The 26,851-nt window shown below is 32.8% G+C and overlaps 1 protein-coding gene across 4 annotated transcripts in view; it reads right to left on the bottom strand.

The window, feature by feature from the left end:
• Positions 1–26,851, bottom strand: part of LOC136038614 (cadherin-87A-like) — a 73,640-nt gene that overhangs the window by 28,341 nt on the left and 18,448 nt on the right. For all 4 annotated transcript variants that reach the window (XM_065721837.1, XM_065721835.1, XM_065721836.1 and 1 more), the window contains exons 3-4: positions 17,360–17,667; positions 9,832–10,010 (exon numbers count right to left, since the gene is read on the bottom strand). In XM_065721837.1, coding sequence (XP_065577909.1) covers positions 9,832–10,010; positions 17,360–17,536 — 356 coding nt within the window. In that variant the 5' untranslated portion in view covers positions 17,537–17,667. The remainder of the gene's footprint in view (positions 1–9,831; positions 10,011–17,359; positions 17,668–26,851) is intronic.

Raw genomic sequence — 26,851 nt, forward strand, 5'->3', positions numbered from 1 at the left:
TTATTTACATTATAAACAAAAATATAAACTATCAAACAGTTCGTGGTAACGAACTGTAGTAAGGAGCGACCCGGCTCAATAGTAACCAAAACTCTAAAAAATGGAATTTTGATACCAATACCTACATCAAAAGAATCGCATTTTAATGCTAATTTTAAATATATAAATTTCATCAAGTTCAGTCTTACCCATCAAAAGTTACGAGCCTGAGAAAATTTGCGTTATTTTAGAAAATAGGGGGAAACGCCCCCTAGAAGTAATAGAATCTTAACGAAAATCACACCATCAGATTCAGCGTATCAGAGAACCCTACTGTAGAAGTTTCAAGCTCCTATCTACAAAAATGTGGAATTTTGTATTTTTTGCCAGAAGGCAGATCACGGATGCGTGTTTATTTGTTTTTTTCCCCCAGGGGTGATCGTATTGACCCAGTTGTCCTAGAATGTTGCAAGAGGGCTCATTCTAACGGAAATGAAAAGTTCTAGTGCCCTTTTTAAGTGACCAAAAAAAATTGGAGGGCACCTAGGCCCCCTCCCACGCTAATTATTTTACCAAAGTCAACGGATCAAAATTCTGAGATAGCCATTTTATTCAGCGTAGTCGAAAAACCTTATAACTATGTCTTTGGGGACGACTTACTCCCCTACAGTCCCCATGGGAGGGGCAATAAGTTACAAACTTTGACCAATGCTTACATATAGTAATGGTTATTGGGAAGTATACAGGTGTTTTCAGGAGGATTTTTTGGGTTGGGGGAGGGGTTGAGAAGAGGGGGATATGCTGGTGGAACTTTCCATCGATAATTTGTAATGTGGGAAGAAAATCTCCATGAAGGGAGCGCAGGATTTACTAGCATTATTTAAAAACACAATGAAAAAATAAATATGAAAAAATCTTTCAGCTGGAAGTAAGGAACAGCATTAAAACTTAAAACAAACAGAAATTATTACCCATTTGAGGGGCTCACCTCCTCCTAATACCTCTCTCTTTACGTTAAAGTATTTTTAGTAATTTCAACTATTTATTCTACGGCTTTTGTGATTCTGGGGTCATTCTTAATGAATTGGGACAAAATTTAAGCTTTAGTGTAAAGAGCGAAGATCTGACAAGGGGGCGAACCCCCTCATATATGTAATTAAAATATGAGAATACAAAAGTTCTTTACGTAAGCTAATTTATAAGTTACGTAAATCTTTTACTAATAAAAATATTCGTAAAAAATTAAAAGTTCTAGTTGCCTTTTTAATTAACCAAAAAATCGGAGGGTAACTAGGCTTCCTCCCCCGCTCTTTTTTTCTCAAAATCATTCGATCAAAATTATGAGAAAGCCATTTAGCCAAAAAAAAAAAAAAAAAATGCAAATTTCGTTTTAATTATTCCTCTGCGGAGAGCCAAAATCAAAACATGCATTGATTCAAAAACGTTCAGAAATTAAATAAAAAAACAAGTTTTTTTAACTGAAAGTAAGGAGCGACATTAAAACTTAAAACGAACAGAAATTACTTCGTATATGAAAGAGGCTGCTTCCTCATCAACGCCCCACTCTTTACGCTAAAGTTTTTTACTGTTTTAAAAAGAAGAATTGAGAGACAGAGTCAAACTTTAGCGTAAAGAGCGGGGCGTTGATGAGGAAGCAGCCTCTTTCATATACGAAGTAATTTCTGTTCGTTTTAAGTTTTAATGTCGCTCCTTACTTTCAGTTAAAAAAACTTTTTTTTTATTTAATTATAGATAAGACACAAGTACCAAAAAAAAAACATATCAAAGGATATGAATGAATTGTGAATGTGTGTCACTATGTCTTATTTGTTTATTTATAGCGGTCATTGCATGCGAACTTTTTTTTCTCCCAAAAATATCGGCATCAGAAGAGTTTGTTTTTAGCCATTGTTCTGCTGGAATCGTATAGGAAAAGAAAAAATTGAATGTGAAAAACAGCTTAATAATTTGACTTGACTTTTATTTACATAATAAACAAAAATATAAACTATTACAGATAAAATCACTACGCTAGAGCAAATTTAAATTTTGCAAAGGCGTGGCAATTAACTGCATAAACATTTCTAAAGACATTCTAAATTAAAAATAATAACCAAATAAACCTACATAAATGTTTCTAGAAGCCTCCTGCACTAATTAAACATGATTCTTTGTTGTAGTTTTCATAGTTTTGTTAATAAAGTATTATATTTTCATTATATTTTGTTTTACTTCATTAGCATTAACCAAACTTCACTTCCCGACAGAACTTGAGTGTCGTGGCTATAAGACACAAGTACCAAAAAAAAACATATCAAAGGATATGAATGAATTGTGAATGTGTGTCACTATGTCTTATTTGTTTATTTATAGCGGTCATTGCATGCGAACTTTTTTTTTCCAAAAATATCGGCATCAGAAGAGTTTGTTTTTAGCCATTGTTCTGCTGGAATCGTATAGGAAAAGAAAAAATTGAATGTGAAAAACAGCTTAATAATATGTTACCGAAACAGTCTCATAAGAAGGATAGTCTACTGGAAAGTCAAGTAGAAAAACCAGCCAATTTACATATTATATATTTAAATGTGTAATAGTTTAATGTTAAAAGTTTTATTTCATATTAAAATCCTCCCTACAAGCCATGGAATCCTTATTGGGTTTTGAGATTGTAATACTGAATGTTTTCGTTTTTTTGGTTGAGATGTATCATGTTGTATCTAAATATAATTAATGTTTCACAGTTATACATTTTCTGATGATATTATCTTATATCTATTATTATATGTATCATGCATAATATTGGCTATTGTATTGTCTTGTATCTATTTAGGCGATAAGCCTACAGAATACACAGCCAAGATATGAGTTACGGCTATTATGAGGCACAAACAAGGCCGTATCCAGAAGATGAGGTAGAGGGGTTACCAGATTTAAAGACCCCCCACCACCACAAAAAAAAATGTCCAACTCGTAAAAAAATGGCGTGCAAGCAAATTTTTGATAATTTTTGTGAAGTTTCCTCCCGTCCTCCAAAAAATCCTGGCACAAGTAGTGAAAAAATCGTATTACAAAATCGAACTCTTCTAAATAATTATAAACAAAAATAAAAATAAAAAGAAGCAAATTTTTCCAAAACATACTAACGACAATCGTGTCACTGGTCTGGTTATTTGGTTTGGAACGGGGGTCAATATTGTGGCCCTTTAAGCTCAGCCAAAATCGACCCAGCTCTAAATGGGTACATTGAAAAACTGGGCAAAGACACGGAAAGCGTCGGAGGATTTACCCCCAATCATGCATTGCACTCCGAGCAGGTGACATGGAATCGGAAGATCGGTACCAACGAATGCAGACCGTTGGTCAGTATGGGAAAAGTTTTTTTTTCGCAACAATTTCAAACACAAACAACTGCTAGAGATAGGAATCTATTGTCCTGTGGTGGCGCAGTGGATTTGACCTTAGCTTGGTAATACGGGACCCAGAGATCGAATCACGCTGCAAGAATGCACTGCAGGGTCGACGCAGGGACCATAGTAGTCAAGAAGCGTCGTTTATTCTTAAGTAGGAATCTTGATTTCCAAAGGTAAAGTCCTTCAAACGATGCATATCTTCTTTATATCTTGTATATATATATATATATATATATATATATATATATATATATATATATATATATATACTAGCTGTTGGGGTGGCGCTTCGCGCCACCCCAACACCTAGTTGGTGGGGGCGCTTCGCGCCCCCCCCAAGCCCCCCCGCGCGCGTAAGTCGTTACGCGCCATAATAGTTACGCGCCATTGTAGTTGTGTCCCTATGTCCCACCTGTGAATATAGATAGATATATATATATATATATATATATATATATATATATATATATATATATATATATATATATATATATATATATATATATATATATATGGTTTTAACTACGTAAAACTTGCGAATATACAACATTCTTTGCTGTCCCATTGTCTTTGCATATAAATAGATTGTCAGGTTTACCGACTCTTGAACATGCAACATATAATGGTCCATGGGAAAACAATCTGTATTCAGATCTATACCTCATGATTCTAATGATTGCCCTTGAGCTTTGTTGATGGTGATTGCTAATCGACCATTCCCTGTCCCGGTGTCCCGGTCGTCATTTACATCCCCCTGTTTCCCCCGGTGTCCCCGTTGTAGTTGTGTCCCTGTGTCCCGGTCGTCATTTATATTCCCTGTGTCCCGGTCGTCATTTGTATCCCGGTGTCCCGGTCTGTATATACATTCGTTTTTTAGTTTTGTTTTTCTCCTTTATTTTTTTCCTTTTTTTTTCTTTTTTAGCTTATTTAGATTTTTAGATTTTTTAGTTTTTTTATTAGTTTTTAGTTTTTTTTTTCTTTTTAGTTTTTTTGTCCCGGTCGTCATTTATATCCCCCTGTTTCCCCCGGTGTCCCCGTTGTAGTTGTGTCCCTGTGTCCCGGTCGTCATTTATATTCCCTGTGTCCCGGTCGTCATTTGTATCCCGGTGTACCGGTCTGTATATACATTCGTTTTTTAGTTTTGTTTTTCTCCTTTATTTTTTTCCTTTTTTTTTCTTTTTTAGTTTATTTAGATTTTTAGATTTTTTAGTTTTTTTATTAGTTTTTAGTTTTTTTTTCTTTTTAGTTTTTTTGTAGTTTTTAACTTCTTTTTAGTTTTGTTAATTTTTTTTTTTACTTATGTCCTGGTCGTCATTTATACTCCCTGTGTCCCGGTGCTTTGTTGATTGCTAATCGAACATTCCTTTTGTCCTGGTCGCTTTCTCTTTGAGTGTCGTCATTTTTTTTTTCTTTTTTAGTTCTTTTAGTTTTTACCTTTTTTAGTTTTTTTTAAGTTTTTTAGATGAAATTTTTTTTTAGTTTTTTCCTTTTTTTCTTTTTAGTTTTTTATTGGTTTTTACCTTTATGTTAGCTTATTTTTCAGTTTTTTCCTTTTTTTTAGTTTTTTTTATTTTTTATTTTTTTTAGTTTTTTACCTTTTTTTAGTTTTTTTAGTTTTTTACCTTTTTTTAGTTTTTTTAGTTTTTTTAGTTTTTTTAGTTTTTTAGCTTTTTTACTTTTTTTATTAGTTTTTAGTTTTTTTGTAGTTTTTGCCTTTTTTTAGTTTTTTCAGTTTTTTTTTTTAGTTTTTTATTGGTTTTTACCTTTATTTTAGCTTATTTTTCAGTTTTTTCCTTTTTTTTAGTTTTTTTTAGTTTTTAGTTTTTTTAGTTTTTTACCTTTTTTTAGTTTTTTTAGTTTTTTTAGTTTTTTAGCTTTTTTATTTTTTTTATTAGTTTTTAGTTTTTTTTGTAGTTTTTGCCTTTTTTTTAGTTTTTTTTAGTTTTTTAGCTTTTTTATTAGTTTTTAGTTTTTTTTGTAGTTTTTGCCTTTTTTTAGTTTTTTAGTTTTTTAGCTTTTTTATTTTTTTATTAGTTTTTAGTTTTTTTTGTAGTTTTTGCCTTTTTTTAGTTTTTTCAGTTTTGACGTCACCTGATCCAGTTTTTTCAGGTGACGTCACCTGATCCACGATCCACAGATCCACAGACAACTTATTTTTATATATATAGATAGTTTTTTTTTTTTACTTATGTCCTGGTCGTCATTTATACTCCCTGTGTCCCGGTGCTTTGTTGATTGCTAATCGAACATTCCTTTTGTCCTGGTCGCTTTCTCTTTGAGTGTCGTCATTTATTTTTTTCTTTTTTAGTTCTTTTAGTTTTTACCTTTTTTAGTTTTTTTTATTTTTTTAGATGAAAATTTTTTTTAGTTTTTTCCTTTTTTTCTTTTTAGTTTTTTATTGGTTTTTACCTTTATTTTAGCTTATTTTTCAGTTTTTTCCTTTTTTTTATTTTTTTTTATTTTTTATTTTTTTTAGTTTTTTACCTTTTTTTAGTTTTTTTAGTTTTTTAGTTTTTTAGCTTTTTTACTTTTTTTATTAGTTTTTAGTTTTTTTTGTAGTTTTTGCCTTTTTTTAGTTTTTTCAGTTTTTTTTTTTTAGTTTTTTATTGGTTTTTACCTTTATTTTAGCTTATTTTTCAGTTTTTTCCTTTTTTTTAGTTTTTTTTAGTTTTTTACCTTTTTTTAGTTTTTTTAGTTTTTTTTTAGTTTTTTAGCTTTTTTATTTTTTTTATTAGTTTTTAGTTTTTTTTGTAGTTGTTGCCTTTTTTTAGTTTTTTTAGTTTTTTAGTTTTTTTATTAGTTGTTAGTTTTTTTTTGTAGTTTTTGCCTTTTTTTAGTTTTTTTAGTTTTTTAGCTTTTTTATTTTTTTTATTAGTTTTTAGTTTTTTTTTAGTTTTTGCCTTTTTTTAGTTTTTTCAGTTTTGACGTCACCTGATCCAGTTTTATATATAGATTTTTTCCTTTTTTTTAGTTTTTTTTATTTTTTATTTTTTTTAGTTTTTTACCTTTTTTTAGTTTTTTTAGTTTTTTAGTTTTTTAGCTTTTTTACTTTTTTTATTAGTTTTTAGTTTTTTTTTTGTAGTTTTTGCCTTTTTTTAGTTTTTTCAGTTTTTTTTTTTAGTTTTTTATTGGTTTTTACCTTTATTTTAGCTTATTTTTCAGTTTTTTCCTTTTTTTTAGTTTTTTTAGTTTTTATTTTTTTTTAGTTTTTTACCTTTTTTTAGTTTTTTTAGTTTTTTTTAGTTTTTTAGCTTTTTTATTTTTTTTATTAGTTTTTAGTTTTTTTTTGTAGTTGTTGCCTTTTTTTAGTTTTTTAGTTTTTTTATTAGTTTTTAGTTTTTTTTTGTAGTTTTTGCCTTTTTTTAGTTTTTTTAGTTTTTTAGCTTTTTTATTTTTTTTATTAGTTTTTAGTTTTTTTTTTAGTTTTTGCCTTTTTTTAGTTTTTTCAGTTTTGACGTCACCTGATCCAGTTTTTTCAGGTGACGTCACCTGATCCATCCACAGACAGACAACTTATTTTTATATATATAGATATATATATATATATATATATACTAGCTGTTGGGGTGGCGCTTCGCGCCACCCCAACACCTAGTTGGTGGGGGCGCTTCGCGCCCCCCCCCAAGCCCCCCCGCGCGCGTAAGTCGTTACGCGCCATAATAGTTACGCGCCATTGTAGTTGTGTCCCTATGTCCCACCTGTGAATATAGATAGATATATATATATGGTTTTAACTACGTAAAACTTGCGAATATACAACATTCTTTGCTGTCCCATTGTCTTTGCATATAAATAGATTGTCAGGTTTACCGACTCTTGAACATGCAACATATAATGGTCCATGGGAAAACAATCTGTATTCAGATCTATACCTCATGATTCTAATGATTGCCCTTGAGCTTTGTTGATGGTGATTGCTAATCGACCATTCCCTGTCCCGGTGTCCCGGTCGTCATTTACATCCCCCTGTTTCCCCCGGTGTCCCCGTTGTAGTTGTGTCCCTGTGTCCCGGTCGTCATTTATATTCCCTGTGTCCCGGGTCCCGGTCGTCATTTGTATCCCGGTGTCCCGGTCTGTATATACATTCGTTTTTTAGTTTTGTTTTTCTCCTTTATTTTTTTCCTTTTTTTTCTTTTTTAGCTTATTTAGATTTTTAGATTTTTTAGTTTTTTTATTAGTTTTTAGTTTTTTTTTCTTTTTAGTTTTTTTGTCCCGGTCGTCATTTATATCCCCCTGTTTCCCCCGGTGTCCCCGTTGTAGTTGTGTCCCTGTGTCCCGGTCGTCATTTATATTCCCTGTGTCCCGGTCGTCATTTGTATCCCGGTGTACCGGTCTGTATATACATTCGTTTTTTAGTTTTGTTTTTCTCCTTTATTTTTTTCCTTTTTTTTTTCTTTTTTAGTTTATTTAGATTTTTAGATTTTTTAGTTTTTTTATTAGTTTTTAGTTTTTTTTTCTTTTTAGTTTTTTTGTAGTTTTTACCTTCTTTTTAGTTTTGTTAATTTTTTTTTTTACTTGTGTCCTGGTCGTCATTTATACTCCCTGTGTCCCGGTGCTTTGTTGATTGCTAATCGAACATTCCTTTTGTCCTGGTCGCTTTCTCTTTGAGTGTCGTCATTTATTTTTTTCTTTTTTAGTTCTTTTAGTTTTTACCTTTTTTAGTTTTTTTTTAGTTTTTAGTTTTTTTAGTTTTTTACCTTTTTTTAGTTTTTTTAGTTTTTTTAGTTTTTTAGCTTTTTTATTTTTTTTATTAGTTTTTAGTTTTTTTGTAGTTTTTGCCTTTTTTTTAGTTTTTTTAGTTTTTTAGCTTTTTTATTAGTTTTTAGTTTTTTTTGTAGTTTTTGCCTTTTTTTAGTTTATTTAGTTTTTTAGCTTTTTTATTTTTTTTATTAGTTTTTAGTTTTTTTTGTAGTTTTTGCCTTTTTTTAGTTTTTTCAGTTTTGACGTCACCTGATCCAGTTTTTTCAGGTGACGTCACCTGATCCACGATCCACAGATCCACAGACAACTTATTTTTATATATATAGATAGTTTTTTTTTTTTTACTTATGTCCTGGTCGTCATTTATACTCCCTGTGTCCCGGTGCTTTGTTGATTGCTAATCGAACATTCCTTTTGTCCTGGTCGCTTTCTCTTTGAGTGTCGTCATTTATTAGTTTTTTCCTTTTTTTTTTAGTTTTTTATTGGTTTTTACCTTTATTTTAGCTTATTTTTCAGTTTTTTCCTTTTTTTTAGTTTTTTTTTATTTTTTATTTTTTTTAGTTTTTTACCTTTTTTTAGTTTTTTTAGTTTTTTTAGTTTTTTAGCTTTTTTACTTTTTTTATTAGTTTTTAGTTTTTTTTTGTAGTTTTTGCCTTTTTTTAGTTTTTTCAGTTTTTTTTTTAGTTTTTTATTGGTTTTTACCTTTATAGTTTTTTTAGTTTTTTAGCTTTTTTATTTTTTTTATTAGTTTTTAGTTTTTTTTGTAGTTTTTGCCTTTTTTTAGTTTTTTCAGTTTTGACGTCACCTAATCCAGTTTTTTCAGGTGACGTCACCTGACAAATCCATCCATCCATCCACAGACAGACAACTTATTTTTATATATATAGATATATATATATATATATATATATATATATATATATATATATATATATTCTTTAGCTCTTCTATATATCTATAAACCTTCTATGTTTCTATATATCTACATTATTACTATATATCTATATTATCTATATAGATCATTATATATCTATATATTATCTATATATTTCTATGTATCTTCTTTGCTTCTTTGGCTGTTTGGTGCAATGTTTTAACTTATTGATTGTTGATTTTTTTTTTCACCCATTTTTCTTTATTTAAATTTGGCTCCCACTATTACCAAAAATTGTATAACTGCATATAGCAGCTTTTTTCTTTTTTTTTCAGAAGACCAATTCCAAAAAATCAAATTTCCTCTTCAAAGTCATTAGTACTTTAGACTGTTTGATAATTGAAAAACTATTCCAAATAAAGTTAAAAAAATATAGCAGAATATAATTCCAATATTTAATATTTTAGAGTTTATGGATCCATGCTTTAAGTTTAAACTCACATAATTTCAATCTTTCAGATTGCAGGAAAAAATTATTTCTTACTATTTGGAACTCCTGGAAATCAAGATATTTTTTCAAGTTTGTTTAAAGATTTCCATTTCGTTTTTTTTTTCAATCATTGGTAATTTTTAGGATAGAAAACAAATCTTTTCAATTTTTTTTTAGAACAGGTCTAATGATGCCAGCTTTATAAAAAAAATCCACATGCAAAATTACATGCTGATACCGCACTTTTCTCTCTGCCAAACGAAAAATATCATTAGCTGTTCGTGTATGATCAGTACCATTTCCGTAGACACGTTTTGATTTGGTCCTCTAAGCAGACGAAGCTAAATAAAAGCGTTTAAAAACCATAACAGACTTACTTATCTTCGAATAGCAGATTCTTGTTATCAATAAAATCCTTTAAACCTGAAGGGACTAACAAATACGGTGTTGTCACATTCACAAGTCCTGACAAAGGTGCAAAAACATCTTCATTCACTTCCTCTAAGGTCTTATTCAAAAGAATTTTCAGCTGATCTTCAGGTTCTGATATCCAGACCTAACAAATAAGTATATTGTAAGTTCAGAAGCACAAGATTAGGGTCTCAGTGGCAAATCTCATTTCCTTAAGAAAGGTTCATACACATATTCTAATTTGAGGCGAAACAAAAAGAATTTTCTCAGAAAGTGGGTAGAATGCTAGACAGGCAGAATAATCAGAAAATTAGAATAGCTTATACCCGTTTGGAGGGGAGGGGAGTTAAACAAAAACAACATTCACCCGAACCAAATAGTCTTAATTTCGTTTTCGGCAAAATATTCTTGTGCAAAACAGTTCTACCCATCGCAACTCAACATATTGTAACTTAGAAATTTTTCAACTTGTGGCAATCCTCCAGTCCTTTTTAAAGGTGGAGGAAGGTAGGTTAAACACCCACAAAGACCTTTTTATCCCAAGTCACCTCCTCTCCTAACTCTTCGTAGTAGTACCTGCTTATAGATATATATAGCTGTGGCCACGGTAGATAAGAATGTGGCCACGGTCTTTTTCGAAATTAGATAAAAAAAACTAGTTTTTTTAACTGAAAGTAAGGAGCGACATTAAAACTTAAAACGAACAGAAATTACTTCGTATATGAAATGGGTTGTCCCCACCGCAATCCCTCGCTCTTTACGTTAAAGTTTTTAATTGTTTTAAAAAGTAGAATGGTGCCAAACAGTCAAACTTTAGCGTAAAGAGCGAGGGATTGCAGTGGGGACAACCCATTTCATATACGAAGTAATTTCTGTTCGTTTTAAGTTTTAATGTCGCTCCTTACTTTCAGTTAAAAAAACTGGTTTTTTATTTAATTTCTGAGCGCTTCTAAATTAATGCATGTTTATTTTGGCTCTCCACACATAAACTATTAAAATGAAATTTGCATATTAATTCTTTTTTTTGGCTAAATGGCTTTCTCTTAGTTTTGATCAGACGATTTTGAGAAATAAGGGGTGGGGAAGGAGGCCTAGCTGCCCTCCAATTTTTCGGTTACTTAAAAAGGCAACTAGAACTTTTAATTTTTAACAAACGTTTTTATTGTTAAAAAATATACGTAACTTAACAATTAACTTACGTAACAAACTTTTATATTCTTTTATTTTTATTATGTATATGAGGGGGTTTGTCCCCTCGTTAATACCTCGCTCTTTACACTAAATCTTAAGTTTTGTCCCAATTCTTTAAGAATGACCCCTGAATCAGAAAGGCCGTAGAATAAATAGTTGAAATTACTAAAAAATACTTTAGCATAAAGAGCGAGGTATTTATCTCCTCCTAAATACCTCGCTCTTTATACTAAAATATTTTTAGAATCCTTATATTCGTAATAATCTCTGTTCGTTTTAAGTCTTAATGCTACTCCTTACTTTCAACTGAAAAAACTTTTTCATGTTTAGTTTTTCATTGTTTTTTTAAAGTAATGCTAGAAAATCCCGCGCCCTTTTCATTGAATTTCTCTTCCCCCATGACCTATTCCTCCAAGGAAAGATATACGTAACTTAAAATATACGTAACTGTATATAAAATATACGTAACTTAACAATTAACTTACGTAACAAACTTTTATATTCTTATATTTTTATTATGTATATGAGGGGGTTTGTCCCCTCGTTAATACCTCGCTCTTTACACTAAATCTTAAGTTTTGTCCCAATTCTTTAAGAATGACCCCTGAATCAGAAAGGCCGTAGAATAAATAGTTGAAATTACTAAAAAATACTTTAGCATAAAGAGCGAGGTATTTATCTCCTCCTAAATACCTCGCTCTTTATACTAAAGTATTTTTAGAACCCTTATATTCGTAATAATCTCTGTTCGTTTTAAGTTTTAATGCTACTCCTTACTTTCAATTGAAAAAACTTTTTCATGTTTATTTTTTCATTGTTTTTTTAAAGTAATGCTAGAAAATCCCGCGCCCTTTTCATTGAATTTCTCTTCCCCCATGACCTATTCCTCCAAGGAAAGATCCTCCCACATAGCCCCCTCCCCTCAACCCCACCCCAAACCAGAAAAATCCCCCCTGAAAACGTCTGTACACATCCCAATAACCATTATTGTATGTAAACACTGGTCAAAGTTTGTAACTTGCAGCCCCTCCCCCAGGGACTGTGGGGGACTAAGTCATCCCCAAAGTCACCCGTGATCTGTCTTCTGGCAAAAAATACGAAATTCCACATTTTTGTAGATAGGAGCTTGAAATTTTTTCTGTAGGGTTCTTTGATACGCTGAATGCGATGGTGCGATTTTCGTTGGTGTGATTATTCTATGACTTTTAGAGGGTGTTTTCCCCTATTTGCCAAAATAAGGCAAATTTTCTCAGGCTCGTAACTTTTGATGACAAAGACTAAATTTGATAAAACTTATATATTCAAAATCAGCATGAAAATTCAATTCTTTTGATGTATCTTTTAGCATTAAAATTCCGTTTTTTAGAGTTTCGTTTACTATTGAGCCGGGTCGCTTCTTACTACAGTTCGTTACCACGAACTGGTTTGACTAAAAGATTTGACTCTTTGCTGAATATGCAGGCATTTCCGGAATCTTGATTGTTTCCTGAATCTCCTAAAAGTTATCCCATGAATCTGCATTACATATACACGAAAAAGAACTTACTTTAATCATTTGGAAACAACCAAATATTACCGCTGTATGGTAATAAATCAAACCCAACATTCATTAAAATAGGTTACTTTCAATTAAAGTCCATAAATTAAACATTCAGTGTAGAAATACCTGTAAAATCACTCATGAATTCAATTTAAGAGAATAAATTTTCAAACGAACATCTGTGAATTATCAGCAATATTCTTACTGATGTTGTAAGAAAATTTTACATTCTTTTGCTAGATACTTTCGCTAACGAATATATATATATATATATATATATATATATATATATATATATATATATATATATATATATATATATATATATATATATATGTCCAGTATTTGAAAAGGACCAGGCTCCCCTGATGTTTTGCATCTAATGTACCATCTAGTAAACTGCACAGGCATCTCAGGATCCCACATTAGTAAAAAACGATCAGAATCAAGTAATTAGCAGAAGTGCCAATAAGAACCCCATTCCATATGTCACAGTATATTATCTATAGATTTATATTATATATATATATATATATATATATATATATATATATATATATATATACATATATATATCTGGCACGTACGCAGGGGGGGCCTTCGGGACCCCCCCCCAAAAAAAAAATTTTTCGAAATTGTTAATTTCCCCATGATTTCTTGGGATTTCTGGCAAAAGTAGGACATTTTTTAACAATCGGTATGAACATAACCTGAGTCTAAAACGTACTTTTGAGGCCTCAGTCTCCTTCCCCCATCCACTATAATACTACTGATTAAAGTTAACCTGTATTTTCCGATATACGTGCTTTTTGCATTTATTTAGTTACTATAAAAAGTGCTACTTTATATCTGCTGTTTCGAAGGCTTTGGCCCCCCCCGAAAAAATTCCTGCGTACGTGCCTGATATATATATATATATATATATATATATATATATATATATATATATATATATAGGCTATATATATATATATATATATATATATATATATATATATATATATATATATATATATATATATATATATATATATATATATATATTACATTTGCTGTTTTTTTTCATAGGCATGTATTTTGGGGGTGATACCTGACACGGGGATGCCATGGATATTCTGTGGTAGCCACAACACTTGGCTGGGTAGAGAACTTAAAGTGGCGTAACCCTATAGGCCAGTGTATTCTCCTGATGAGCCCTTGTGTTGGGTTGTTGCCTCTGAATTAATTGTCTTTATTATTTTTTCTATTGTTTGGTAAATGACGTCTTATACTTGTTGACGACATGACTGCCTGTCCATGGATTATTCTTTATGGTTGATTGTGTTTGGCTATGCTGTTTGACCTATGTGATTGTATGGATGAGTAGGGTTAAGGCCTCATTCAAGTGCTGGTCTATATTAATCACTAATTAAGGAAAACAGTCTTCCTTTTTTCCTTCTGTCTCTTTTTTTTATATATATGTGTTTGTGCTGTTGCATTGGTTATTTCTCTTTTCATGATATATATGTATATATAGGCTATATATACATATATACAGGCTATATATATATATATATATATATATATATATATATATATATATATATATATATATATATATATATATATATATATATATATATATATATATTATACTGTTATCAAATACTTAACTATGTACATCATTGTATTTATATATCTGAGCACATTTCTCACTCGCATTTTTTTTCTTTTTGTCCAAATTGGGTTTTGGCTGTGAATATATTGTTTTTATGTCCTGGATTTGAATTAATATTTGGAAACCACTAATTCGGAGCTCATCAATAATTTGGATCATCTCAAATCAGCAATATTTCGGAAAATGACAATTACTGTTTCAACTTCAAATGTAAGCAATTACTAATCTTATTAAAATCCAAATGATTTGATTTTTAAACAAAATAGGTACCAGTCTTACGCAATAGGATCAGTATAGGCGCCTCAAGGGCACATTTACTGGTCAGGTCTGTCAGGTGCATATTGAACGGCATCCATACTTGTCAATGTCATCCCGAAAGTGGGTTTTTAGATGATGGATCAAAAAAGACAAATATAGATCAAAATATTGGCAATACATGGGTGTAACCCGTTCCAACGATAAGACTACATATCAAACAGCTCGCAGTTTTTTGCTGCATTGGATTTTGTGCTGACATCAAATATATAAGTTTCATCAAGTTCAGTCTTGCCCATCAAAAGTTAAGAGCCAAAGAAAATTTGCCTTATTTTCAAAAAGGGGGAAACGCCCTCTAAAAGTCACAAAATCTTAATAAAAATCACACCATCATATTCAGCGCATCCGGGAACTCTGCTGTAGTTTTTAAGCTGCTATCTGAAGAATGTGGAAATTTGTATTTTTTACCAAAAGAAAGATCAGGGAAGCGTGTTTTTTTTTTCTCGGGTGATGGTATCGACCCAGTGGTCCTAAAATAACGTAAGAGGGCTCATTCGAACTAAAAATAAAAGTTCAGTGCCCTTTTTGAGTAACCAAAAGAATTTAAGGGCAACTAGGTCCTCTCCCACGCTCATTTTCCCCCAAAGTTACTCTATCAGAATTTTGTAATATCCACTTTGTTCAACATAGTCAAAAACATAATGACTATCTTTTTGTGGATGACCTAATCCCCCACCGTCCGCAAGGTAAGGGTGTAAATTATGAACTTTGCCCATTGTCTGCATATAGTATTGGTTGCTGGGAAGTATAGCCTACAGATGTTTTCAGGGGGGATTTTTTCTGGTGTATTGGGGGATCAGGGTCAGGGGTTACGTGGGAATATATTTTCTCAGAAGAAGTTTTCATGGGAGAAGGGACACTTCTATGAAGGATGGGGGGCGCTGGATTTCCCAGCATTATTTAAAAAATGATCAGAAATTAGATAAAAAAACAACAGTTTTTTAAACTGAAAGCAAGGAGCAATATTAAAACAAACAGAAACGATTACGTACATGAGGAGAATCACCGATAGTCAATATCTCGCTCTTTACGCTAAAGTTTTTTTAGTACTTTCAAAAGAACTATTTATTCTCATTAAACGGCCTTTCTGATTCAGTGATCAAGGAGGCACACTCGTGCCTCTATAAAGAGGCGACCCACGACAATGTTAAGCGATCTTCGGTTCCAGTGGTCGCAGAGGGATGGGGAGGGATGCATTTTGTAGCCCGAGCTCCAACTAAGAAACCCGCCAAATTTCATTCCCCTCCAACTTTTCCTTCATGGGGAAAATCTGGCCGAAAGTTTCGACCTGTCAACCCCAGCCCCCCTTTAACGTTGTCCGATCGGGCTGAAATTCACAAGTTAAGGTCCCCTAGGGCCCAGGAGCTTATCCGCGAAATTTCAGCTCGATCCGATAACTCCTTCCCTGTTTTCCAGAAACCACGCATTAGCTACTTAATTAACGCATTTCTCTCCATAAGAGCCCATGTTAATTTGAAATTTTTAAAAGTTATTGAGAAGTTATATTTACACACATGCAAGTGATTAGCTCAGTCGGTAGAGCGTGGGACTTTTAATCCTCGGGTCAAGGGTTCAAGTCCCTTACGGGCGGTTTTTTTTCACAACATCAAAATAAAAGTGTATAATTTTGATAACACCTGGACAGCTTATCAATTGAGAGATAACAGAATATTAGCTTCTTATGAGCAAAAGAAACATTTCGGTCATTCTATCTATTTTTTTTTCTATTTTATACAATGATTTAAAAGCGGGGGGGGCGGCAGCCACCCAAGTTCCTCTCCTAATTCCTGTACGAGGAGTACAGGAATTATTAAATTACATCCACCATGGATTGTAGAAAAACGTACAGAAATAATATGAAAAAAACTCCATTTTCTTAAAGAGTTAAAGAGGCTGCGTCCCAAAGTCGAACCTTAAAACGTACAGGAATTAGAAGAGGCAGTTGGGGGGCTGCCGCCCCCCAAACCCCCCAGCTTTTAAAGACTCTTTTGTACAGGTTTTTTGTTTTTTTGCTAACCCCCCGCTCCTGGCTTCGGAAAGGCCCTCTTTTAATTAACAAAAAATTGAAATGAATGAATAATGGAATAACTTCGAAAAATGTTAAACACAAGAGGACAGGAGAACCATTGCGCCGAAACTAGTAATTAGTAACAATGAAGTCCCCCCACAAAAAAAAACTGTACAAAAGAGTCTTTAAAAGCTGGGGGTTTGGAGGGCGGCAGCCCCCCAACTGCCTCTTCTAATTCCTGTACGTTTTAAGGTTCGACTTTGGGACGCAGCCTCTTTAACTCTTTAAGAAAACGAAGTTTTTTTCATATTATCATTCTTAAAGAATTGGAACAAAATTAGAACTTCAGCGTAAAGAGCGAGGTTTTGACTAGTGGCTTATCCTGTTGTGACCAAACAAAATTGATATGAATTATATTTTTAATAGTGCTATAAAACACGTCAAAGTTGAGGGCTGGACAAAGCTGGTTTTTACAGAACTGTTTGAGGAACCGAAAGTTAGGCCATCTTATGCTGTTAAACCTATAGATGCGTATATTCTGAATTAATAATTTATATAATATAAAAATATATAACAGCCCAGGCGTCATGATCCTGTGACCACATGTGCATAAACTCTTCCACCTTATCGGCCGGGAATATTTATTTAGGTTTTACATTTAGCTCTGTTTTTTTTTAGCGTCGTTTGAACATTCTGGCGCTGTTTTTTTCTCAGAGAATAGACAAAAATTTCCTCTTTTTGGTTTTCCATACTATTTTATCAGAAGCTTTAAAAAATACTTACAGTTATTTTAATAATGGCTTCATCCGTTGAGCCACTGCCAGGCAGTCCAACAACCACCAGCTCAAATTTATCATGGTTGTACTCAGCCATCAAACCTGCAGTCAGGAGTAAGCCATCTGATGTCAAATTAAATGGCGAAGGGACAACAGATCCAGAAGAGATTTCCGACCTGTTCATATAACGATCAGAAGAGCGGATGAAAAAGACCCCAGGAAACTTTTCCTGGGTCTGCGTCGTTTTATTAACTCGAAGATAATAATTAGATACAGGCAGCAGGACTTTTCCAGCTTGAGTTTCAGAATTAACAGCTGAAATATAACAAAAACAATATTATATAACTGATTATCATACACAATAAGCAATAAAAAACTTAAAATAGTAATCAAATTAGCTTACAAGTTAAAATTGCAAATTTCTTTCCTATTTGCTGCCATTTTGTACTTTAACAAATACATGACTCAGTTTTACATAAAAGCCAACTCCCCCTCACCAAGAAAGTATTCCAGTCTTTGCAAAAAAAAAAACGGTGTATTTTAAAGTTAGGATTGAATAATAACAATAAACAAATATTAATAAACCTAACAAACAAATAATAAAAACAAACCAAGAAATTCAAAAGAAATAAAATGATGTAATTTCAAGCAAGACTATATTGAACCAAAATATGTAAAGCTTGAGGATTAGATTTGTTTAATCCTCTCGTTTTCTCACTAACATCAGCAGCTTTATATAGGGCTCAAGGGACTGTTAGAAAGATTTGGAGTTATGGCCCTTGGAAGAGCCGGCGTATTCTCCCGGCGTTTCGCCCCTCAAAAAATTACCCATGGATAATTCTCACCCATATTCCGCCTGGATGATTCCAGATCTTCATTAGAAGAGAAATTGAAAGTTATTTATTGCTGCTAGTGTTTGTACCAGTACTTGCAAATTGGTGGCTTCCCGCTTTTTCAGTTTTCTTCTTGAGAATTCAAATATTGGATAGTATATGAGATTTTAGATAAGATTTAATTATTTAGTCAATATTTTTGATGAACCGTACTTTCATTGAATAAGTTCTTTTTTAAGAGTAATTTAAATAAAAGTAATAAAAGTATTAAAAAAGTATTCTGTCTAGTTCAAAATTCCCCACAACTTACCCTTAAATATCCTACTTAATAATGTAAGCGTTCTTGAGATACTGCATTGTCATCTTTTTGAAAATCTACACACTCATATTTCGTTTTGATTTAGTTCAACATCCACCTAAATATTCCTTGAATATTAAGAACTTACGTGACAGCAGGCTGAACAGGTTGTTAACAATATTAGTATTCTTGTTGTATGTCTGGTGGTTCTTTACCTACTCATGTATCGTAATGTCTTTCCTATATTTTCTGATATAATTATTCAGGTAACAATTATCGAGATTCTTTGGTACCACTTATACTAAATTATTAACCGTTCTGGCCTCCCATGTGTATATGCTAGCAAGCATAGATAGACATAAGAAAATGGATCCATCCCCTCCCTTCTTCCCAACAAAAATTTCTCTGAAATTTTCAACATCTTACTTTGTTACCGTCATTCATAATTGCAAAATGTTCTCAATGGAACTTCTACATCTCATTAAAGAAAAGTCACATTTAAATTATAAAGCGTATCTCGGGTACTAATGAGCAATATTTCTTTACAAACCACAGTGGGAAATGCGCTTAAGACTCAAAACTGTAGTTTTGAGTCTTAAGTTTTGAGTCAAAACTGTAGCCAGTAATGGTGACGAGGAAAAGCGAAGCACATAGGGATTGAACAAAATGACACACCTTAACAGGAATATTGGTAAATTGAAAATTGGAATACGAAAAAAAATATAATACATTACTAGTAGTGTGTTTATTCGCTGAGCTATTGGTTCTATAGCCGGGGATATTCAAAAACTTTCAATGACTTTTTTTTGCATTTTCCAATTTTTCATTGAATAATATCTGATCGCTTTTCATCCTAGGCCTGCAAAAATGTCAGAATGATTTTAATGACGAGGTTCACGACAACAATTCCCACCGTCCAATACACAACAAAACTTGAACTGTAGTATTGACGGGGTTCCAGCTTTAAGAGCACACATAGGTGATAAACTATTGGAGCTACTAGTCCCTTAAGACGTTATTACACGCACATGTGCAATAATATAGCACACCTGTAACAGTGAAGTATGCCTAAATCAAAGGGTTTGCCTGTAATGAGTTTTGTTTGCTTTTTGGTTGTTATGTAACAGGGAATGTTTACTTTTGGACATTACTTACTTTCTTACTTGTACTTGTGGCGGGAATCAGGCGTTTCCACCTTGCCCGGCATCGATGATCTTAGAGACCTTCTTGGACCACGTTGATCGATATTGTGCCAGCTGCTCTGCAAAGGCGAGCCACTGTGTTGACCATCTGTGACCAAATTTTCTGAAACCCCCTATTGGTTCAAGGTCTGACTTGGCCAGGTTCCACCAGTTCTTCCTCTGTCCTCCTTGGCGTTTCTTCCAGTAGTTAAGAGTAGTGGGGGGACTGAAATCTAGCACTCAGTCAAAGAAATCCGGCATTTTCATTGAGACCTCTCTGAGATAACTCTTCATAAGATTTAAATTTATCTCTGATTACAACTCCCCCGGAATTTGTTGCTAAGGTATCGGCCAACCACATATTTTCAAGATGGTGTGAATATGCATTTTCTTGGATCGAAGAAACGTAACATTTTCATTTAGACCTCTCGGAAATAACCAAATGCAAAATAGGTCTCTTTTTGTTGCAGGTCTGTCAAATAGAGGAATAGAAATGATGCATTTTCATTAAGACCTTTCAGAAACATCTCTTAATATGGCTTAAATTTATCTCTAATACCAGCCCCCTTCCTGGAATCGATTGCTAGGGTTCCCCCTTTCTTTAATTCATGTTTTTTGCTTATATTTGATCCTTTATAAGCTTTTTTCATATTTTATTTTTTCGTGTATTGTGTTTTAATTGTTTTTATTTCTGTGTTTTAATAATGCTTGTAAATATAATTTTATTAATAAAACTTGTATGTGCAAAAGCTTATTCTCTAGATTACTTGTTCTAGGATAAAATATCCTATTGGATCTGGAAAATATCTTGTTCCAGGTGCTTTGATAGCACCTCCAAGTTCCAATAGAGTAAAAGACTCTATTACTAAAAATTTCGTTATGAATAAACCCCAATATTATCTGATCGCACTCTCTAACGTATTACTTAACAAATAGATGCGTATCAAATGCAAGCAATTTCTAGCAATCGATTTCCCCTCTGCATGTCAATTATTGCAGCCGTATGGGAACACACAATTCATTTAAGCATTCTAGTATGCGCAAGGGGCTCTCCTTGCGTGCAATAGGTTATCATGTAGAATGTATTACCGAATCAAAATATTATGAGAAGTTTGCTGGTCCAGATGGTTAAGGCTCTCCTTTGGTCATTGGGGGAATCTCTGGTATTATATTTGAATTCCAGTGTGGACAAAAAACTTTAGACTATAAAGTTTCTGTGAAAAAAAGCCTTCAGAGAAAATGAAATCCTGAAATAAATCTATGCAACACCCGTATGTGTACCATCGTTAGGTTAGATCTCATATGTGTGTCCTCAATTACAAGTCGGGATTCCCCACGGGCACTGAAGAAACAAGTTACGTGTGAATACCTCAGTCTTAACAATGGTAAACATTCCCTATTACGGAAGAACTAAAGAAATCATGAAGAGAAACGTCTTGAATAAAAACATCCTAAAATTGCCTTGAAATGTCTTGAAAAACGTCTTGAAGAAAAATATCTTAATTAAACTCCCCCGTTACACTAGTGGACTCTAACACGTCCTATTACATAATAATCAACCAAAAAATTATGTAACAATCAAACGCTATTATATGATGTCAAAAATCTCCAACGTGAATATACGTCGAATGTGCAATATTCAGAGAGATGTTGTGCTCACTATTAAAGAACGCCGTTTGAAATGGTTGGGCCATGTATTGCGGAAACCGCCAGAGTACCTGCCTCGCCAAATACTTCTAGTTGAATCTCCCAGGGTTCCTACCACACGTGCTACAACTAAAAATAGGCGTAATAATAATCTGTTGTGAAATATTAACCCACCAAAGCTTTGCAACGGCACGTGACTGGCCGTAAAAAAAAACAATAGAAAATGTAATAGAGGCAACAATCTTGACAGGGCCTTAAGAGGGTGAGGCTGCTCTTATTCCTCGTATTCCCATGATTCCAACGGATCGGCCTTATTAATTTAAAAGATTGCAATTCCCAATTAGATTAGCATTTGCAATCACCATGAACAAACCTCAAGGGCAATCATTAGAAAAATGCGGTATAGATTACCGAAAACAATACGGAAATTTTGGAAAAACAATACGGATTGTTTTTCCCATGGACCATTATATGTTGTATTCTCAAGAGTCGGTAAACCGGATAATCTATTTATATGCACAGACAATGGGACTACGAAGAATGTTATGTATCCACAAATTTTACGCAGTTAAAAATTAGCACCTTGCATACGTGTTGCTTTAGGAGGGGGGGGATAAGCTTGCGACTCAGAGAGAAATTACCAAAAGAAAGCGTGTCGATGTATTACAAGAAAAACGCGAAACCAGACTTGCGGCTGAAAGAAAAAGTAAAAAAAGAATGCGTGTCGAGGAATTACCAGAGTATATCAGAGGAATTACTAGTTGCATATCCGCAAGTTTTAAGCAGTTAAAAATATGCACCCTGCACACGTGTTGCTGGGACACGTTGCGGAAAATAAGACAACTATAAAATAATGAAGAAAAAAATAAAAAAGACACAAAAAAAGGTAAACATCTAAAAAAACTAAAAAAAAACTAAAAAAATAATGTAAAATAAAGAAAAAACTAAAAAAAAACTAAAAAAAAATTAAATTAAAAACCAGGGATTACAAGAATTCGAAAACCTTAAAAAAGGAAACCAAAACATTGAAGCTTAGTAGATATCATTGTTAGAAATTGGACTTGCTTTAATAATCAAATTTCTTGGAAAAAAACTGCAATATGAAAAGACAGCAAACTGTTTGCGGTTAGAATATAAGGGACAATGATAATCCATTTATAGAAACCGGCCGCGTGCTATGCTTGGACCCATTGGCGAAGCCACCAGGACCCAGCTAGCATATATATATATATATATATATATATATATATATATATATATATATATATATATATATATATATATATATATATATATATATATATATATATATATATATATATATATATATATATATATATATATATATATATATATATATATATATATATATATATATATATATATATATATATATATATATATATATATATATATATATATATATATATATATATATATATATATATATATATATATATATATATATATATATATATATATATATATATATATATATATATATATATATATATATATATATATATATATATATATATATATATATATATATATATATGAAAAATTCCACCCAAGAAGTTCCAATTTCCTTTAAATCTTTCTTTAAGACATCCTCCCACCCTAACCACGGACGACCTGCTTTCCGTCTAGCCCCTGACTGTTGGCCGAAAAGGGCAATCTTTGGCTATCTGTCATCCTTCATAGGCAGAACATGCTCATGCTCCCAAATTTGTTTCTAAAGTAACGAAGAAACTAACGAAGAAACCGGTTTGTTCTTGAGTTCTAAACTGCGTAAAATTGAGTGAATGGCGTATCAAACAGTTCGTGGTAAGGAACTGTAGTAAGGAGAGACCCGGCTCAATATTGACACAAAACCCTAAAAAACGGAACTTTAATACCAAGAGTTACATCAAAAGAATCACATTTTGATGCTGATTTTAAATATATAAGGTTCGTCAAGTTTAGTCTTACCCAACAAAAGTTAAGAGCCTGAGAAAATTTGCCTTATTTTAGGAAATAGGGGGAAACAGCCCCTAAAAGTCATAGAATCTTAACAAAAATCACTACTTAACAAAAATTCTAATCTTGGTTGCAGAATTATCTTTCTATTCTTCAAATTAAAAATTTTTACGGTGAAAAAACAACCTGTGCCATGGCTAATTTACTTTTAACATCTTCACTGTTCAAAAAAGGTAAGTGGAGCTATCCACCTGATCAATTTTTTCGTTACTCAATGCCACCTTTTCATTTTCACTAACTCCTAGCCTTAGTGACTTAGACTTCCAAACATTAATTTTCAAACATTTTTTTAGCACCGTAAATTCCCAAAACTTCTAAAAATTCATTTATTTTGCTCACAATTTCATGTAAAATGCTTAAATCGTCCGAACAATCCAAGTCAAGTTTTTTCTTCCCCATTTGATTCCGTGGCCGAGCAGTGTCTTTCCTCTGTTCCTTAAGACAAAGTCCATCAAAATTATCCATATTAAGAGGATAGAACAAAACACTGCTCAACTCCTGATGCAAAACCAGCTGCTAACCTCACTTCACTAATCCTTAGCTCCAATCACTTCAACGTATTTGACTGGTATACCATACAAGGATAAGACCTTCGGTAAAGCTCTTCTATCAACAGAATCAAGCACTTCTTCATAATGTATGAAACTGAGGAACAAGGGTACTTGACAACTCAGGCACTTCTCAATTATTAACCTAAGAGTAAAAGTTTGGTCGACACACCCTCTACCTTTCTTAAAACCGCACTGTTCTTTTCTTATAACTTTGTCTACAGCATCTCTCAGTCTAAAAAGTATCACATTACAAAGTAATATGCTACCTACAGAGGCCAGACTAATAGGGGCTTCCATTGTTAGGGAGATTACCCTATTTTAGGGAGAAATCACTTCTTTTAGGGACACTTATTTGAATATACGGAGAAAGGGAAATCTGGGGTAAAGTAAGGATTTTCAGGAAAATCTGGGGTAAAGTAAGGATTTTCAGGGAAATCTGGGGTAAAGTAAGGATTTTCAGGGAAGTCTGGGGTAAAGTAAGAATTTTCAGTGAAAGTTTGATTTTTTGAAACAAAAGGCTGAAAAAATTATCATTGCAATATTTTTTAGTGAGAAAGATCTAAAACTTCATGTTGAAGTATTGGACATGGATAAGCGTAGTGAGGGATCAGCCGAGGGTCTGACTAGCTGCATCAAACAAGTCATTGAAAAAAACTTTATTCCCTGGCAAAATATTGTTTAATTTTGTGCGGATACTACTAACGTCATGTTTGGAGCCAATAGGTCTCCTTCAACGCTAATGAAACCCATGATGCTTCGTATCTTGAATGTGAAATGCTCGTGCCATCTTATTCACTTATATTCATCCTGTGCATATTTTCACTTCCCAAGACACTAGAAGACTTGGCACGAAATATCTATGCCCACTTTTCCAGGAGTGCTTCCAGGCGAGATAACTATCCTGAATTTCAGAAGTTCTTTGAATGCAAAGCACTCCCAACTCTTGCACCAGGACAGACCCGTTGGTTGTCCCTTCAGGCCTGCATAAAGAGGCTTATTGAGCACCGGGCTGCTCTTACTCATTATTTCATAGAAACCACGTTTGAAAACCCAAATACAACCAATGACCTTATCTTGTCAACACTACAAAGCAAGTTGACAAAGTCATACCTTGAATTTATGGACTGCTCTCTTGTCTTCTCTAATGAATTCAACACAATTTTACAATCTGAGCTTCCACTTTTTTGTTCCCTAAAGGCAAGTGTCAGAAAAATTGTGAATGATGTTGCGTCTAACTTCATGGAACTAGACTATATTTGCAGTGTTGGTTTGTTACCTGCCTTTAAACTAGACATATGTGGGAATAGCTGCAACCGATTCAATGCAAGAACTCGTAAATGCTTAAGAGCCAAGTGATAACATTGATCTCTATTACCAGTCTCGTCAAAACCATTATATAGTCCTAATTAAGCAGATTCAAGACCGTTTCAAGTTTAAAGACAAAATTAATGACATTTTGGCATTGGTTGAACCAAGGAATGCAAGAAATTTGAAGTCAAAACCTCTGAGGCCACTATTTTCGAGATTTCCTGTTCTAACAGAAAAGTGTTGTGTCCAAAAAAATGACAGTCTGAACGAAGATACTTAGTCTGAAGACTTGCAGTGGTGAAGTCAAGTACCCAGAATTGCAGAAGTGCATATCACTGATTTTTTCGTTACCCTTTAGTAATGTACCAGGTGAGTGTTTGTTTAGTCTCCTGAAATTAATCAAAACAGACATCCAAAATAGTTTCGAGAACGTCACACTAGTCTCACTTATTCGAGTCAGTTATTGGTTGAAAAACGAAGATAAAACTTCATCAACTGTCAGGATACCGAAAGCTGTTGCTGGCTTCAAGACGAAAGCTAACGCTACGTGCGATGAAGTGCTGGAGATGACACTTACTTGAACTTCTTTTATGAGTGTAAAAAATTTTTATGTATATCATGATCTGAAGTAAAAAATAACACTATGGTTCTACGTTACTTTTTTCGTGTAGATTGTACCGAAATCTAAGTCGAAATATTTCTTTTTTCTAGGGAAAAAAATAGGGAGAAATCAGATATAAAGATAAGGAATTTTAGGAAAAATTGATATGAAAATAGGGAATGTTGAAACAGAAAAGTGGAAGCCCTGAGACTAATGCCTCGATAATTACCACACTTTCTCTTATCATCTCTCTTATACAATGCTTTAATTAAGGTTTTCCTATTATCGATTGATACTTCTCCTTTTTCAAAAATCATATTCATAATCTTCAGTAACTTATTTATATCCCCAGAAAAACCATATCGAAGAAACTGATTTACTACAAAATCAGTACCTTGATCCTTATTATTTTTTAATCCTTATAGTACTGTCGCTAATTCTTCCTCACAAAACAAATATTGCTTCACACCCAAGATATCACAAACTCATTCTCCTCTATATCTTTTCCTGTAACTCTTTCTCAGTTAAGCGCGTTCTCAAAATGTTCAGATCATCCCTCTTTAGCTCTTTCCTTATTGATAATTGTGGTCCTGTTCCTGTCTTTAACTGGGACAAGTCCAGATTGACTATTCCCTCTCAATTTATTAACTTGTCAGTAAAATATTTTACTATTATGCCGTCTAGCTGCATCTTCCTCATCTTCAGCCATTTTATTCAAGGCCTCCACTTCACACCTACTTAGTTCATATTGTGATGCTCTCTCCAATTTATTTACATTCCTTTTGTTTTCATATTATCTATCACTCAGATAATTTTTGTACAAGGCCCTTTTCCTCTGTATTAAACATAGAGCTTTTTCACTGGTACTCATAGCTGAGCTCCTAACTTTCTTCCTTAAAACACAATCAGCAGCTTCACAAATGGTTTCCTATAACTATTCCATCCATCTTCCACATTGTGAAATTCTAAACTCCCCAGTTTAGAATTCGCTGTTCCTGGTAAGTTTCTCTCAAATTCTCATCCTAGGGTCTACAAACATCATAACTTCCCGAGAGGTAGCT

This window comes from Artemia franciscana, chromosome 18, assembly GCF_032884065.1.
Source record: "Artemia franciscana chromosome 18, ASM3288406v1, whole genome shotgun sequence".
NCBI lineage: Eukaryota > Metazoa > Arthropoda > Branchiopoda > Anostraca > Artemiidae > Artemia > Artemia franciscana.